At 36.3% G+C, this 19,299-nt stretch overlaps 1 protein-coding gene across 11 annotated transcripts in view; it reads right to left on the minus strand.

The window, feature by feature from the left end:
* Positions 1-19,299, minus strand: part of PGGT1B (protein geranylgeranyltransferase type I subunit beta) — an 85,452-nt gene that overhangs the window by 65,748 nt on the left and 405 nt on the right. For 10 of the 11 annotated variants that reach the window (XM_055086715.1, XM_055086716.1, XM_055086714.1 and 7 more), the window contains exons 2-3: positions 11,907-12,025; positions 686-753 (exon numbers count right to left, since the gene is read on the minus strand). In XM_055086715.1, the coding sequence (XP_054942690.1) occupies positions 686-753; positions 11,907-12,025 (187 nt within the window). Of the gene's footprint in view, positions 1-685; positions 754-11,906; positions 12,026-19,193; positions 19,221-19,299 lie in introns of those variants that run through there. The other variant, XM_055086721.1, reaches the window with a different exon arrangement.

The following is a 19,299-nucleotide window of genomic DNA, read 5'->3' on the forward strand; positions in this document are numbered from 1 at the left end:
TCTTCCCACAAAATGATGAAGTTTTTCTCCGCCTTCTATTGTAGAAAAATATTTTATACACAGATGAAACACCTACAAAAGTTTGTATGGGGTCTGCTTCTTTGAAGAAGAAAAAAAGCTTCTCATATGTTAGGATTCACTGCTTTCTATACCTGCATGTGCTGGTATGAAAGCCTCTGCCTATAACCCTGAAGACAGTCTGCCTACCATCAGGAAGGTCATCATAATTCATCACTACTTGGGTCTCCAATCACTGCTTAGCAAGAGCTTTCTCTTTCATTCCTAAGAAATGTGAACCAAATATAAAGTCCTTCTGTAACACATGGTTCACTGGTTTCTTAGAGAACAAGTATCATGTTCTTGAGTGCTTTATTTCCATCTTCTCCAAGAAATCACCAATAATTTTTACACACACACACACACACACACACACGATACTAAGAAAGACATAATTTTTTAACAACAGGAACTTCTGTTCATTTATATACTGTGCATTCTTCCAGGAAGTAAGGTGGGTATAGCTTTCCCTTAAGAAGTTCCAGTTCATAACACACAGTTTATTAGACACTATTTAGCTACACTGAAACTTGGAGGCCTGGTTCTTTCTGTTACTTTCTTAGTTTTCTTTCTTACTAAAATCTCTCCACTCGCTCTCCTCCTTCCTCCTAATGCAAAGAGAACTAACCTTTGATGGATTGAATGGAATACCCAGGTATGAAGAGCCTCGGAAACCACAGCGATTTAGATTTGATCCTGGAAAATAAAAATATGTACTTATTTAAAGTGTACCTTATTTTTGTACAGATTCTAAAGCAGTTCAGTTATACAGTCTCTCAGAAACAGAGTATTTTAGTACCAAAGTTTTGTCACTGTCTCCCTTTTTATGCTAGACAACACTGAATGTCTGCTCTAGGAGCTTTATGGGAATTTCTTCATTTAATTTCCAAACCAGTCCAAACCAAAACAATGACCTCCTACCAGGTACCTTTAATTTAAGCCTAACTCACTGAGCACAAAATGCTTTCGTACTTTTCCTAAATGACCATTTTCATGTGATCAACATATTCAATCCCTCATGCTACAGAATAGAAAGCAGAAGCCCAGATGTTAAGTGACATGTTCAAGGTAATAGGTGGTTAGCAACATAAAAGGATCTAGAAACCTAATGTCCCATCCAGTGCCTTTTTACTTTAACTCACGGCTTCTTTACAGGGGAGCAAGGTAAAGGTATAAACTGCTCTACAGTCACAGAAAATATATGTACTTTGTATTTTAGTATTAGACCTTCATTCTAAGTCCAATACTTTGCTTTGAAGTACAAAAGAACACTGTAAGTTAGCACTTAGTCTCTAGTTATTCAAAGTATGTTTACTCACACTGATATTTTTCCTACCTAAAATTTTTCATTTTTCAAGATGTCAGTGGAATATAACTGGGTACTTAACAAAGAAAATATCTACATCCATGAAAAGGGAACTCTTGTGACTACTGGGGGGAATGTAAATCGTTGCAGCCACTATGGAAACCAGTATGGAGGTTTCTCAAAATATTAAAAACAGAACCGCCATGATCCAGCAATTTCACTTCTGGGTATATATATCCCCCCAAAAATGACATCATTATCTCAAAGAGATATCTGTACTCCCACGTTCACTGCAGCATTATTCACAACAGCCAAGACGTGGAAACAGCCTAAGTGTCCAACGATGGACGAATGGATAGAGAAAATGTGAGCTATATACAGATAAAATGTCATATGTGTTACACATACACAGACACAAACAGACACACACACACGGTAGTATTATTCACCCATCAAAAAGACGGAAATCCTGCCTTTTACAACAACATGAATGAGCCTTGAGTGCATTATGCTAAGTGAAATAAACCAGACAGAGAAAGACATATAGTGTATGTTCTTACTTACATGTGTAATCTAAAAAAGCTGAACTCATAGAAATAGAGAATAGAATAGTAGTTGTCAGGGCTGGCAGCGGAGATGTTGGCCAAAGGGTACAAACTTTTAACTAAGATGAATAAGTTCTGGGGATTTAATGTTATGTACAGCATGGTGATTATAGTTAACAATACAGTATTGTATACTTGGAAGTTAAGACCTTAAACAGTAGACCTTAAATTTTATCACCACCACACACACAAAAAGGCAATTATGTGAAGGGAATGGAGGTGTTAACTAACCTTATTGTGGTAATCATTTCACAGTATATATGTGTATCAAATAATCATGCTTACACCTTAAATTTATATATATGTCAATAATATCTCCAGAAAGCTGGAAAAAAAAGAAATTAAAAAATATAAATGAAAAAAATGGTCATACCCACAGTAAGAAAATAATTATGGTTTTGAGAACTATTATAAAATCAGCATGATAAAAATAGAAGGTAGGAACAGAGTACCAACAGACTGTACATGCATTGCTAATAAAAAAATCAAGTTGACTTAAAAACAGGTTCCGAGGTGAGGAACTAGCTTCATATCTCTTATGACTGGTACATGCCTAATCATAATAACTGGTCTGCAGGTACTATAAACTATTCAGCTTTATACCCCCTGAAATACTTACAATAGCAGCTTATATATTAATTCTTTGAGTAATTTAGGAAACTATCCCTAAATTTAAAACTCTCCACCAAGCATTTTCCCCATTAACAAAAAAATTATTTAAAAAAGAATGCTATCTAATGGTGATAACGATTTTGATGAACATGGTTCTCTTATCTTTGCTTAAGAATTTTAAATTGGTAAGCCATTTAAGACTTGCCAATATATAATGAGTTATAAAAAGGCTCATACCTTCTGACTGGTAATGATGCACCTGAAAATCCACTCCAGTAACTTCAAATATGAGATGGAAGCACCCACTATAGTATTATGATGGTAAAAATTTTGAAGTGACACAAAAATCCAACAGGTTAAATATAACATACTATACTCAAAGGAACATTATACCACTATTAAAAGTAATGATTAGGGAAAACTACATAGTAACATGGAGAAATATATATGTTCAAGTTAAGAGAAAAAGCAGGATACAAAAATATATGTGTATTATGTTTATAATTAGGCGAAGTAGGCTTATCATCAAAGCCTGGAAGAGAATAAATAAAATAATACTGTGTGGGAGGATATGAATAAAGGTGAATTTTGTTCTCTTTATTAGTCATTGTTGTCATCACAAATTACCACAAACTTAGCAACTTAAAACAACATCCATTTATCATCTCACAGTTCTGTAAGGTCAGAAGTCCAAGGCAGGTCTCACCAGGCTAAAAATCAAAATGTTGGTAGGGCTACATTCCTTATTAGAGACTCTGGGGAACAATCTGCCTCCAAGTTCATTCAAGTTATTTGGCAGAATCAAGTCCCTTACGGTTTTAAGACTAAGGTCTCCATTCCTTTGCTAGCTGTCAGCTGGGAGACCCCCTTAGCTCCTAAAGGGCACTCTTGCCATTTCTTGCATCTGGGCCCCTGTATCTCAGAATCAGCAATGGCGCTCAAATCCGCCTCATGCTTAGACTCTCTCTGGCTTCCCCTTCTGCAGCATCTCTCTTTTGCCCTCTTTCACCTGCATTTCTCTGACTCTTCTGACTTCTTATCTACTAAGGGCTTATGTGATTATACTGTGCCTGTATGTATAACACTCATCAACAATCTCCACATTTTAAGGTTAGCTAATTAGTAACCTTTAACTTCACCTGCAAAATCTGTAGAACTCAGTGTTTGATTAAATAACCAGGGAACAGGAATTTTGGTGGGAGAGGGGGCAACATCTTTAGAATTCTGCCTAATACTCGTTCCATACTCCAAATTGGATGTAACACTGTACTTTTAAAATATAAAATTAAATTATCCCTTCCTTACCAAGCCATGGGTGCCTTTATCCTTTTATCGTCACTTGTTTTAATCCATCTTTAATTGGGCGAGGGGTAGCGTCAAAAGGTGTATTTTCCTAGGCCCTATATTTGATCTGATGCCTAAAATGTTTTCCTACTATGACTTAAATTTTTGCAATCAGTTTTATTTCCTTCAGACTGCCTTTTTAAAAGTTATCCTTTCAAGCTACTGATTTGCTGATAGTTTTCTATGAAAATCAAATCCTATTTCTACTTTTGATGGAAGAAAGCTCTGATTCCATGTTTCAGGTCTGAGTTTATACTTCCCTTAGGAAGCCTTTCTGGAGCCCCCACTAAGTTAGTTAGGCTAAGTAACTTATAACTTAGTTAGCCTCTGTCAGCCTTACAGAGGCTGACATATAGTAGGGGTTTAATAAATATGTTTCTCAATGAAATTATTTCCTTAGAAATAAATGAATGGCATTTCTATTTGCTCATTTCTATGTTTTTATATTACTTAAATTATTAACTTTTCTGAAAAGTAGCAGAAATATTGATGCTCAAAAATACCACATAAGGTTAGGAGCTGTGGCATGGACACTTGGAATCAAACTCAATATCCTATTCTTGCTAGCACTGTGTTCTATAGGCAAGTAGCAACCTCTCTGAGCTGGTTCCCTCCATTTTTGAACTAGGAACAATAATACACTACAATCAATATTTAGCAGGGTTCTTCTAAAGGTTCAAGGGCATGTTTAGATGGTGTGCAGCACAGTGACTAAGGCTCAATAAATAGTAACCATTTAACATCAGCTAATTAGATGTTATCAAAAGTGAAATAGGAGAAAATTAACAGCTTCTGTTACAATTTACCAAGGAAAGTTTCTTTAAAATAAAAATACCTTTTCTTCCATTTTCAAAATGGAGTACATATCATCATCTTAAAAAATTCATTAGGCCATTCTTTCTGGTTCCTGTCAATATTTGTCTGCTATAGTGCATTCTTTTATAATTCTAGTAAGCTTACCTATTCATGATAATTATTAAAGTATAAACATGCAATTTATTCCAAATTTACGACTGCATGCATTTTCAGGATACAGTTTAAACCTCTTTAGAGGTTTTTAGATCGCGCCATCTAGTGTTCCTATTCAGTAGTAACGAAGCGAACAAAGTGTGATCTGGCTGACCAACGGAATCAAGTACAGTTTGGAAAAATATAGATGCTCTTGGGTCCTAACCTCGGCCCACATCAAAACTCTCACAGTAGGGCCTGAACAATCATATATAAGAAAGAAAAATAATCCCTGTCTGATACACAGTCAGAATTGAGAACCACTGATTTGGTGAATGCATCCATAAAGTCAAACTAGTTTCCTTGTTTTATGGAAGCAGTCCAGATAGCTATGTATCAAAAAAACCCAGATTACTTTAAAAAATGAAACTGGGTCGATGGAAAGAAAAGGAAAAGAGCAAAAATGGGCATATGCAGATGGATATAATACATATATATGTATTTATGTGTGAGCATGTAGAGGGATGTGTTATTAGAGAATATAACATGTTTAGCTATCAACCATAAGGAAAACAATCCCTTTATCTGCATGCTTGCATATGAAAGACAATTATTAAGCTACAAGGCTGACTCTTGCTTGATGACTGGGTCATATCTCATTTACAACCTAGGATTTTACTACTAAGCTCATATAAACACCAATTATATGTCAAGCATCACAAAGACAATGCATTTAGATATTCTCTAAAAAGCAAAGAAAATGATTATAAACCCGTAGAATGTAAAACTTTAATGAGTTTTAAAAGATCTATTTTAATCAGCAGAGTTATTTTGCTTTTCATAAGAAAATGAGTTTCCCCTCTTTTAGGAGAAAATTTTATTGTGAATGATAAAATAAAAATACATTAAAAAATCATATTTAGGTGCTTCTAATAAAGGATAACTCTTGCGCTAAAATATATTACTAATGGTGGTCATGCTGCTTAAATATAGTTCAAAACTTGTTTTGGTCATGTTCTTAACTTTCTAATTCTCATTTTGAATGTTAGGTTTTTGCACTAAGCAAAGAGAATTCAAGTGAGGAATGTGGTGATTTTTTAATTTAAAAATGGACATTTATATTTTATGACTATAGAAGTAATTCCTCACAGGTCTCAAGAAACACAAGGTTTCCTAGTAAAAGGACACACCTTACACAACTGTTTCAGGATGTCAAGAGAGACCCAGACAAGGTACATAAAATATTATATAATTTAAAAAGTGCTTTTTTTAAATCTATTTTCTAAATTTCACAGATTAGTTTTAGAACAGGGCAATTAAACAGAAGGCAGGTGGGAGATTTTCTCTCAGAGATTAGAAATTTAATAGTGTTTCATCCAACCAAATGGTAAACTTATTATTTGGAATTGCAGGTGGACTGTGAAAAGACCTGTAGTATATAGCCTACCAGACATGTGACTAGGGGCAATTGGGGACATCAACCAACCAACCACTGTGAGACTATCTTTGCAAAAAGTTCTTGACCTACAATGCTTCCAAACAGGTGTCTATAATTTCTAAAATCTGCAACATGCTCAATTTAGCCACATGAAACTATACTTACATTTTCAGCATGTTGTTAAAAAAAAAGGCACAAGCTGACTGAAAAGTCTACGAAAAAACTGAAATCATTAAACATTTTACCTTTTAATATTAAAGCACCTTATCTACAATTCCAAACACTTAATGTTTTATGAGCTCTGTTATGGAAGAGATACCAGATTTATTTTCCTTTATCACCATAAGACAGCCTCAGAGTTCTCATGAAAAAATCCATATCTTACAGAAAAACATACATGATAAACAGAGCACCAATTGCATGGGACTAGTATTAGAAAAACTGAAAATTAGAAACAGAAAACTGTATTCTAATTTTGCCCCTAGCATTAACTAGCTATATGACTGTGGACAAATTATTACTCTCTCTGGACCTTAATATCCTCATCTGTAAAATGATGGACTATAATATTCCTTGTTTGGTTCTAGTTCCAAAATTCTCTGGTTGTGTCCCTGATCCGAGAGGGTAACACAAAATTCCCAGCCTGATCCCTTGTGTTTCCTAAATACTTCCTGATATTGATGAGAAGGGCCCCAACTCTCCAATGGTCTGACCACACACTTATTACTAGGATACCACAGGGTCTTTACAACCCTGGAATTAAGTGGAAGGCCAGGGTTAACTGTGATTAAATATTCACAATGTACTTAAGTTCCATTCATGATAAGTCTCCATTAGGGACCTATATACTTCACCAGTAAAGCAGCACTGGGACCTGGAGTCAGAAGCCAGGGATTTCAGTCTGACTCTATTACTTTCCATCTGTGTGTGGCCTCGGGCAGGTCTCTTAATCACTCTGCCTCTCATTTTCTTCTCTACTTCTGGGGAAGGCAGATTAGGGGAAGAAAAAATTTGATGATGTCTTTGAAAATTACAAAATATTAAATAATGTACAGCATTGCCTCTACCATTAGCAAAATATGGATATTTGTGTATAATCATATAAATGGGTTTAGTTTTTGTTTATTTTTGTTGTGTTTTAAACAGCGGTTAAGCTAAAGTTTTTTAAGTTGAATTTTAATACAGAAACATTTATTGTAAGCATTCAAACAATGCAGATATATAGAATAAAACTAAAGTACCTTATCCTGCCATCCCCTACCTCGGTTTTCATCTACTTCTCCCTCCACAAAGACTGTCTATGCATGCTTTCAGAGTTTTTCCTATACAATGATGTTAATAGATCAGTAAACCAAAACACCCCTGTACATGCTGGCATTTATCATTTAACTATATTTGATGAACAGTTTCATGTCGGTACATATATAGATCTACCTCAGACACCTTACTACTGGGCTGTACTCTTTACTGGACCATGGTTCATTTAACTGTTTCACTTTTGGTGGATATTTATTTTGTTCCTAATTTGTTACTGTAACAAACAATGCCAAAACATTCTTCTATACAGATTTTTGTGCACATGTATTAGTTTCCTGAGGTTAGTAACAACTTACCATAAATCTGGCTTTAAACAACAGAAACTTATTCTCTCATAGCTCTGGAGCCCAGAAGTCCAAAATCAAGTTGTTAGCAGGGTTGGTTCCTTCTGGAGGCTCTAAGGGAAAATCCATTTTATGCCCCCTCTTAGTTTCTGGTGGCTGTGGGGAGTCCTGATGTTCCTTACCATGTGGACCCATCACTCTAATCTCTGCATCTGTCTTCATATGGTCTTCCCCTCTATGTCTCATATCTCCCTTTTCTCTTGGAAGGACACCAGTCACTGATCTTGAGATCCTTACCTTAATTATACCTGCAAAGACCCTTATTCTAAATATGGTCATATTCTGAGGTTCTGGATAGGCATATATTTGGGGGGCCATTATTTAACTAACTACAACACACACGAGAATATGTGAGGATAAAAAGTTACACTGCTAAAATGCTCTTCCAAAGGCTGCAATAATTTTTACTTCCACCAAAAGAATATTAAAGTGCTCTTTTCCCCACATTCCTACCAACTTTTAAAAACTTTCTGCTAAATTGATTTGTTAGATAAAAAGTGTTAACATCCTTGTTTCTATTGCATCTCCCTAATTTCTAGTATCAATTAATCCTCTTTTCATGTATTTAATGACTAACTGTACTTCTTTTGCGAACTACCTATTCATAAATTTTGTCATTTTCTAAATGGCAATGTGTCATTTTTTAAATCTTTAACAATTCCTTATAGTTTGGATATTAATATTTTGTCTGGTATATATATTGGCACAATTTCCTCCAAGTCCGTCAGTTATCCAACTTTATCTTTCCCTACATAACATTTAAAAATATTTATTTAGTCAAATCTACCAAATTTTTCCTTTATGGTCTCTGGGTTTTGTTTAACACTTTAAAAAATTTTAAATTCCCTAAGATTTTATGTGATATCACAAAGTAGGACAAATACAGAGCTAAGAGTTACACAAAGCACGTTCTATTCAGTCTGCAAATGCCTTATGAATGAGAAAATATTTGAGGATCCAGAGGACGCTCTAGGCTAAACGTGAAAATACAGAAAAGAAGAAAAGTAGGAAAAGGTGTAGGTAATTTAGCAGTCCAACAACTGCTGATAACACAATGCTCTAGGCACCAAAAGGGAAAAGAAATGTAAGACTGACGCATTCACTGCCCTCCAGAAGTTTACAATTCAGATGTAAGCAAAAATATTTTAAGCAACAGTTAAGCAACAATGACTAAAAAAATTTTTAAATTAGCAATGGGCTTCAATCCAATGAAGTCCATGTAGCTGAAAGTACAATGGTAAAGAGAATTCTCATGGATCTTAAGAGATGGTGAGTACACCCTAATTCAAAAAAATTTTTCACTTTCATCAAAGTTAACTTTGATCAAATAATGAACTTCTGCAAAGTAAACTCACCTGTATAACTAGCACTCAGCTCAAGAAAAAGCACATGACCAGCAGCCTAGAAGCCCCATCGTACTTCCTTCTTGTCACTCCCCAAAAGCTCAGATTCGTTTTACGTATATTTTCACTTTGTATTAATAGAATAATACACTATATACTTTATCTCAAAACATGTTTGTGACATTCATCCAAATTTCTGCATGTAGGTCTAAACTGTTCTTTCCCATTACTGTATACTATTCCATTGTGTGAATTATAATATATCATTTATCTATTATACCAATGATGGGTAGTTTATATATTCCTACTCTGGACTCCTGTGAAAAATACTGCTATCAACATTCTAGTACATATCTTTTGGTGAATACATTTTTTCATTTTTGTTGGATACCTACTAGGGAGTAGAACTGCTGGTTCATAGAATGTACATATGTTCAGTTTTAGTAAATATTGCTAAACAGTAGTTGTAAAATAGTTGTTACAGTTGTGCAACATTCTCATCAACATTTGTTATTTTCCATTTTGGCCGTTCTAGTGAGTATGTAGCAAACACAATTATTAGGGATAATATGAAAGTCCAGATAACAGCAAAGCTCTCACAACAAAACATCAAATAATGAGAAAAGTAAGAAGGCTTCAAAAAGAATATGGATATTAATTAGCTGGAGGCGGCAAACTCCTTAAAGGTAGATAAAAATATAAGAAAAGACAGAAAGTAGGAAGCATAGTGAATAAGTGACTAGTGTTCTGGTAATTGTAACCCACAGCATGAGTCTCTCACTAAAGTGCTATGGTCCCTACATTTCTAGAGAGACAATAGCTATTTTATTCCAAGGAAATGAATATCATAAATAATTTTTAAAATAATATAAAATATATTTTAACAAAAACTTATACAATACCTTTCCTATGTAACACAGTGTATAATTTCCTATCTGTATCAGTGAAATATATTTAAGAAAATACAATGTATAATTTGATTAGGACATGTATTTTTAGTAAACAAAATTTATACATAATCTATAACAAAACTACCTTACATCTGTCTAATATCTAACTTTTTAAAAAATTCCAGACTTTCACTTAAACTAGTGAAAAAAAAATCCTGATTAAAAAAGGAAAACACAGCGCTTCCCTGGTGGCACAGTGGTTGAGAGTCCGCCTGCCGATGCAGGGGACACGGGTTAGTGCCCCGGTCCGGGAAGATCCCACATGCCACTGAGCAGCTAGGCCCGTGAGCCATGGTCACTGAGCCTGCGCGTCCGGAGCCTGTGCTCCGCAACGGGAGAGGCCACAACAGTGAGAGGCCCGCGTACCGGAAAAAAAAAAAAAAAAAGGAAAACACAAATTATTCCCATTTTGTAGGTGACTAGAAAGTGACCTCACCTCAGCCACAAGCTCTCAGGGAATGAGAACCATATCTTATAATTTATCACAGCCCCTCTCCACAGGTTTAGCAGAGTACTGTTAGCAAAACATTCAATAAATCCTACTTACCAACATGTTAGAATCTATAACTACTCACCAATATATCATACATGCTGCTTCATGTGGTTGGTGAAAAGTGATTAGATATTTATGTAATAAAATTCTGATAGATCTAAAAATGCTTAATCATTTTTTAACAAGAATTCATCAACAGGCAGAGATTTTTTTAAATTATGTATTAAAAAATACTACAAACTTCAAGAACAATAAAATAGAAAGCCACAAACCATGTCTAACAGCATCTGCTAATAGAGCAAAGCACTTTATTTCTAAATAAAGCTTTAGCTTATTATTTCCCCAAAGTTCACCTGGGTGAGATTTATACATGATTACTCCAACCAATGAACCACACAGTTAATTTATAAATTCTGACTCTTAAAAGAAAGGTAAGTAGTGACCACAGACAAAAATTGCATGATTTTCTGTGAGTTTATCTACTTGCTCTAATTCAATTCAATGTTAGAATTTCTAACATTTATAAGTTAAACAGATATTAGGTATTTTACACTTACTGGAGTGAACAACAGAGTTTATAAAACTTATGTGTATTTAGTTGATCAATAATTTATGAATTTTGAGAATTTATTTAATTGATCAAAATGTATAAAGTTTTAAGAAGCATAAAAATGACTGAAGTATGAATAAGAGTTCTAAGAAACCATTAAAGAAATACTAATGGAACATTAGGGGGAAAATGGCCGAGACTGGAATGAAACTTTTTGACAGCAAAGAGTTTTTCACTGAAGAGACAAAAAGAATGTTTGGGAATGAAAAATAGAGTGAATGCTACAAAACTAATCAAACATAAATATGGAATACAAGTAGTCAACAAGCAGTCATGAAAGCGGAAATAGGCAACACAGCATGGGGTACAACTGTGAATCTCCATCCAACCTTAGACATCGCTAAATTGTTCTCTCCAGAGATTAATGACTAGACTTGGTCAGCACTGTGTTTGAATAGAAAGGGAGTGTTACAAGGAAAACATAAATGAATAAAATATGTTAATAGTTTAGGAACAGATACTAAGATTTCCGAGTGCAACACATGTTATGCCAGGTACAACTAGTCACACTAAAAACAAAATGCTAAAAACTCACTCACTGTCTTCTGTGGGAAGGACCTGCAGGGAGTAAATCCACTCGATTATATCATCCTTGTTCACCACATCTAAGGAGTCCAACATATCCAGCCCAGAGAGCGCAAAAAATGCAATAGTCAACCTAAAAAATATATATATAAAATTCCATCTTAGCTATCAAACCAATGAAGTCTTTCTGGTTCAGAAAAATAAACTCATTCCAACTTTACGATAATTTAAACAATATTCCCAACTTGCAAAAGCCAAAAAAACCAATTTATTCTTATAAGTTAATAGTATCAATCAAACCTTTGTTTTAATTTTTAATAAAGGGACATTTAAGGGTTAAGAAATCAACCCTACTCATCTGAAGTATACATGAATTCACTGATGCCAGTTTATGAGCAACCTGAAGGCTAAAAGTAGATTTGAAAAAGAGAATTCCCTGCACCTAATCAGTATATATAAGGCCCAAAAGGTGGAAAATATATAAAAATCTCGATTTTCACTGATTTGCCAAGAGCAATTATGCTTGTAGCTGGTGCTTAATTCTTAAGGATGTTAGAATAAATCTATCATTATACAAATTTGTTTATGAATAATGTGACCCCTTGGAAAAAACTTATAATGAATTTTGGGGAATAAGGAACACTTTAAAAAATGCAAATCAATTTCCATTTTCCTAGAGAGGAACATTTTTTTTTTTTTTTTTTTTGCTGTATGCGGGCCTCTCACTGCTGTGGCCCTTCCCATTGCGGAGCACAGGCTCCGGACGCGCAGGCTCAGCGGCTATGGCTCATGGGCCCAGCCTCTCGGCGGCATGTGGGATCCTCCCGGACCGGGGCACGAACCCGTGTCCCCTGCATCGGCAGGCGGACTCTCAACCACTGCGCTACCAGGGAAGCCCCCAAGAGGAACATTTTTGATGAAATGGTACACTATAAGCAATATCCTTCCCCTCCAAGACTGTGCACTAAATCAGAAATCTAAGCCTTGTGCTTTCGTGTAAAAACTAGTCCCCTTAGTGGTTGCTTTTTACTTACAGAGTTTGCTTCATATAATTCCTTTCCTGTTGAGATGCATTCTACAGTGCTGTTTGATTGAGCATGGTTATCTTGTTTCTATATTCTAATAATTCCTATGACTAATACTGATAAACTAATACTTCAAATTATCTGGTCTAAAATCTTCTAGCAGAGCCACTTGATGCATTCTATAACCTTCTAAACAGAGATTCCAAGTGAAAATTAAGCCTTAATGCCCTAAGGCAACCATTGTATATAATTAACTTCTCTGCATCTAGAATGGTATTACCAACTTTAGGAGAAATGAGAAAAGTCACTCATTTTTTTAAAGGGTATAATTCTCTCTGTGATCCCTGGTTGAAAAGGCTGGCATCCATTAGATAACAGGAGGAGAAATCAGAGAGCAATTTAATTCCAACCAAAGCTTAAAGGCAAAAACTAAAGCTAATGAGATACTGGTACACTCAAGAACAATACATTTTAGGAAACTCACATTAACGAGAGATTATTACAATGTATTAGGCACTGGACTAGGAAATTTCTCATATATTATCTCAATTTAATTCTAACAACTCACTGAAATCCACTTGAATTAGGGAGGTGATTTATCTGGATAAGATCAGGAATAAATTAAGGGCAGTGGAACACCTTTATGTGGGAAGCAGTAGTTCAGAGCCCAGATCTGCAATAAAATGAGCTAGCCTCAAATCCTAGGTTGGTCAATTTCTAGCCATATGTAATCTGGTTAGGTTACCTAACCATTTCTAAGTCTTTTCTAAGTCAGCTTCCTTATCTGTAAATCATTACACTTCACAGTTATTGTGCTTACCTGCTCAAAAACAAGCACTAAATAAGTGGAAGCTATTATTATTGGTATTTCCCTGATTTGAAGGGACAGGACTAACGTACACTATTCAGGCCTTTTCATTAGTTGGCAACTTCCACCATCCCCCCAACCGCTCTTCTCCAAAACAAAATATTTTAGACATGGGGAACATTTCTGCCTAACAGTACCCACATGTGAAAATCACTGCTCTTGGTGCTAATTATGTTTCATGAGATAAGGTCTGCCTTGTGCATGACATGCACTCAAATAATTTATTGAATTACTTAACAAATAAAAGACCTGCAATACTACATCTAGCCCTCCTGGAGAGCTATCATAGGGTTCAGTTTGGCTGTAATCTATAAAGTGAATGACGACAGTCTGGTAATATTAAGCATCTAATACTTCAGTTTATTAAATCATTATTACAGAGAAAAGCAAAAGGAAGAGAGATAAAAGTGAGGAACAACATGAGGTGTTGATAAAACAATCATCTTCCTGTTACTAAAAAATGTTATAAGAAAACATATCCAAAGGGCTATAAAAATAAGTAGGTATTATTTCCTAACTTAAAAGCAGAAATTATCTAGTCCATCTCTTTAATTTTCTAGTTCAAGATAATAAAGTCCAAAGAATTCAAGTAACTTGAGATTTCAATGCTAGATAACCAATGAAAACTACTCAAGGAATTCTGAGTCAAAGGGGTGTTTCTCAAATGTGGTGCAATTAGAATCACCTTAAAAACAAACAATACACCACCAACAAAACCAGGAGAGGCCTAGGCCTTACTCCAAGACAAAGGTATCATAAATTCTAGATGGAAGGTAGGGTCTGGGACCTGGTGTTTGGGTAAGTGGGGACAGGGTGGAGGATGGGGAGCTTCCCAGATGATTCTTAAGGGCAGCCAAGCTTTAGAAGCACAGCGATTCTCCACTAGGGCAATACTGTCCCCCAGCGGACATTCTGAAGACAATTTTGGTTTTCACCACTAGGGAAGGGTGCTATTTGGCATCTAGTTGGTAAAAGCCAGGGATGCTTCTAAATGTACTATGATGCACAAGACAGCCCCAGTCAACAAAGAAGTGTCTGGCCCAAAATGTCTGGCCCACTAGAGTTCTCAAGTAGTCCTAAAACACTGAGAGAGAGAGAATTAAATAAGTCACATGGAATAAAAAGGAATTCTGGGCTGTGGACCTCCGGGAGAAATAATGTAGGGTTTTATGGTACCCAGTTGACTGCTGCTTGGGGTAGAGACTGCTAGGCAACCTGCCTTGGTTCAGGCATCTAGAGGGGTAATCTTGCCAATGCATGCACCTAAAATCAGGCCAGTGCAGTGATTTTTACTCTATTACTTCTTTGGAGAGCATCTGTCTGTTTTCTTCCTTTCTTCTTTTCCCTAGAATTGAACTCTGAAAAACTGAACTAAGCCATGTCTTCCTGCCCCTTCTCCTCCTCTGAACAGTACACATAAAAAGTTTATCTTACTTGGATGAACAAGTAACATCCCCCCCAATCAAGTTGCTTCACCAATAGATCAGTTTGCAGGTAAACTAAATGATGTTTCTAAGCGCTACTACAGATAACATCCTCTTCCTTTCTAAATCTGCTCCTTTTGCCTCTTGTTCTCTAGACCAGCTGCTAGTTCCAACCCTAGAATTCTGGGACTCCTTCTTTCTTCATCCCCTCCTTTCTATCCCTAATTTTGCTGTCCCAGCACTTGACTCCTGGACTATCGCAACAGCTTCCTAATTGGTGCCCCTGGTTCTGGTTTTGTCCCACGTGATACAATAACCAATCTCAAATCCAATGATCACTCTAAAATGCATATCTAACCAGGAAGATCCACTGCTTGGCAACTGCCCGTCACTTACATGATATCAAATTCCCAGGTTCTTGACATGGCAAACAAAGCCTATGTCTACCTCTCCATACTAAATTCCTACCACACCTGCCTTACATTTTGAACCACTATCAGAGAACTGACTGGTGTTTCCCTGCTCAACACTCACTTATCTATCTTTATTGTCTTTATTTATTGTCCTTTTGCCTATAATCCACCCACCCACACAAAAACTCAACACATTCTTTAATATTTAGCTCCAGGGTTACTTCTTCCAGGAAGCCTCAGACTCTTCCTCGAGTCTCTCTTCAGGTTGATTACGTAGGTGCTTCCGGAACGCCCTGTGAATATCACAATCACGGTGCAAACAAAATCAAAGTGGGCCAGGGGATCAGCAGCATCAGCCTCACCTGGGAGCCTGTCACAACTGCAGCATCTCAGACCCCACCCAGACCTACGCAATGAGAACCTGCATTTTAACAAGATCCTCAGGTGATTCATATGCACATTAGAGCTGGGAAGCACTGTTGTATTAAATAATCTGTTTGTACTTTTGTTTCTCCTATTAGGCAAACCGTCTCAAACTTTAGTGTGCATCAAAACTACCTGGGATGCTTATAAAGCTAGACTCCCAGGCCCATACAGAAAGTCCAATGCAGTAGATCTGGGGAGGGGCTCAGGTATGTGTATTTTTATAAGTACTCTGTTATCACTGATTAAAAGCCTCCCTCACCAACACACTTTGAGAGACACATTGCCAGACTGTGATATACTTCAGATAAGGGAGAGAACAAAAGGACAGAGAAGTTGCTGGCTGGTAGGCAGCTAAGTGGTTACAACACAGGATACAGAGGGGATATGGAGGAAACCAGAATAGAAAGATTGTGAATGTCTTGGGGGGTGAAAAATCATCTAAACGCTTCCTCTAGAAGAGTTGGGTCTGTAAAAATAACATAAAAGGAAATGGTCAATATTTTGCTCCTCAATTTAAAAAGGCCTACTCTAATGCCCACTGCCCAAACACAAATGACAACAATATCACATAACCAAAAAGCTCTCTAAACCACTCATGAAAAGAAACCTGTTAACTGACAAAGCTCACAATCCAAGGTCTATATTCACTTGAGTTAACTAGTAACCATCACTTTTCAGAAGTTAATATAAAAGAAAAACCTCGAGTGAATCAACAAACAGTATACCTTTTAATTTTCATAAAGCCACTGCTATTATAAAAATTAAAATTATTCTATTGAACAGGCTAAAAGAAACAGGGAAATAGAATAATTTTGTCAAAATGGTGGGTCAGAAAATAAGGGTCTAAATGTCTAGTTCAATATTAGCCTTCCTAGGAGTCAGCTGTTTCACATCTATCAGTGAAAAGAAATGAACACAGGAAAACCTGAATCATTGCTTTATACCTATCCCCATCCCCAGATACATGGTAGCCCCTCAATAAATGCTTGTGGAATTGAACTATAATACTAGATAAGAATTATGACTTGGTTAATACATTGTTTTATCTTAAAACTCTGCTATTAGTAAAAATTTCGTGACCAGTCACCTTTGCTTAAAAAGTTGGAGCTTCTTGGGCTTCCCCGGTGGCACAGTGGTTGACAGTCCGCCTGCCGATGCAGAGGACACGGGTTCGTCCCCGGTCCGGGAATATCCCACATGCCGCGGAGCAGCTAGGCCCGTGAGCCATGGCCGCTGAGCCTGCGCGCCCGGAGCCTGTGCTCCGCAACGGGAGAGGCCACAAAAGTGAGAGGCCCGCGTACCGAAAAAAAAAAAGTTGGAGCTTCTTAACAAGCATCTTAAAGTCAATTATGGATCACATACACCACAAAAGGACTTAATGCTAAACTAAGGAAAGTAAAGAATGTGAATCAGGAAAGGGAAAAATTGAAAAACGTTAAAAAAAAAACACCACAAAAACCAGTATGTGCATATTATCTTAAATGTGGTTATGAATTGAGCCATTAAAAAAAAAACCAAATTGATAAAACATACTTAAGTGACAAACATGAGGCATAAAAAGGATATAATTAATATAATTAATATCTCTTAACTAGTGCACTGTGATATTACATATCTATTACCTAATATACAATCCCTGGTGTAAATCCTAAGATCATACTAAGTTAGTTGTTTAATCAGACAATTAATCAGACAATTTTTGCTGTTTTACTTATGCTGTGAGCAGGATTACAGTTTACTGCCAACATGCGTTAATCTGTATGATTTTGTCCTTGTTGAACTTTATATAGACCAAACATACTAGCATTTTGAAAATGCAACCACAGACCTGTGATAGCTACAAGCAAAGTTCAACTGTTTAACAGTCAAAATAGGATGGATTTTTTTTATTCAAATGCTTTAAATTCACATAAAATTAATCCTTATAAAATATAAATGTGATTTATCAATATATTTCTAAACATCCCATATCATTACAATCAATGAGTCTTGGAAATGTTAATTTAGATCGAGGTATGGGCTCTGCTAGTCAATCAATATACATGGATGGAGAAAGGAATATAAATGATGCTTCACTCTTTCTTTAGCAAAAAGCTGTTCATCCTTCAGGGCTCAGCTCGGAATAGTTATTCAACAAATATGTACTTATTGCCTTCTCTTATGCCAGATATTAGTCAAGCTTCTAGTGCAATGCTGTCCAGTAGGACTTTTTGAGATGATGTAAACGTTGAAATAGAAACAAAAGCCACAGGCCAACGTGGTGACCGAGCACTTGAAAAGTGGTATCTACTGAAAACAAAGGAAGTGAATTTTTAATCTGATTTAATTTTAATTAATTCAAATATAAATATCCAAATGTGGCTTCCAAATTGGACAGGGCAGCCCTGGTAGGGCAGCAGAGGTAAACAAGAAAGACAAAAATCCTGCCTTCATGAAGTCTACAATCCTGTGTGAAAGAAGGGTATCATCAATATATAATTTTAGGTGGTGACTGGAAGTAGTCTCCTTTGGAAAGGGTGATTAGGGAAGGTCTCTCTAAGGAAATCCGGATTAGGATCCTGCCCTATTGAAAATACCTGTACGTCTTGTTCAGGGGTCCTCCAGCACCTACAGTAATAAATATTTCTTGACCATGTATGCGAAAGTAATCTATAAAACTTCCCAAACTGAAGTGTTCAAAATACACCACAGACTCAGTTACGAAAATACGGAAAAGATCAGAGCAAAACCAATTGGCTCTCCCTTCCAAGCCAGTCCCATGAAGCTTTGGAGTCTCACTTCAAAACACAGCAGTGCAAAGCAAAGATCGCCGCCTCCTTTCGTTATTCTCATCCCCAGACGTTTACTCTGAATGACTAATTAACAGTTTCTTAGCCTCTGCCAGATCACAGCCCTCAGACCACCCCAACTCACAATGCTATTGCAAATAAACTTTAACAGGCTGCTTCCAGCAACACTGCACCTCTTTCGCCAATCTTATCATTAGATTTACGATTCCTAGAAAGTTCTTATCTACGCAAACCTTAGAGGCTCCCTACCGCTCCTATACACTGAACACCATGCAGGCATTCAATTAAGAATTAATGACTTTATGGACGAAAGGGAAGCACTGGAGAGGGTATTTAGGTAAAATACGATGACAAACCCTTTGTCTTTTTCTGTTTATACTCGGAAGCCAGGCCAAGGGACTCACAGGTTCGGAGCAGGGGTAAAAAGGAAGCTCAAAGTTGAGACGAAAAAACGGTTGAGAA

The sequence above is a fragment of the Physeter macrocephalus genome, chromosome 8 (assembly GCF_002837175.3).
Source record: "Physeter macrocephalus isolate SW-GA chromosome 8, ASM283717v5, whole genome shotgun sequence".
Taxonomy (NCBI): domain Eukaryota; kingdom Metazoa; phylum Chordata; class Mammalia; order Artiodactyla; family Physeteridae; genus Physeter; species Physeter macrocephalus.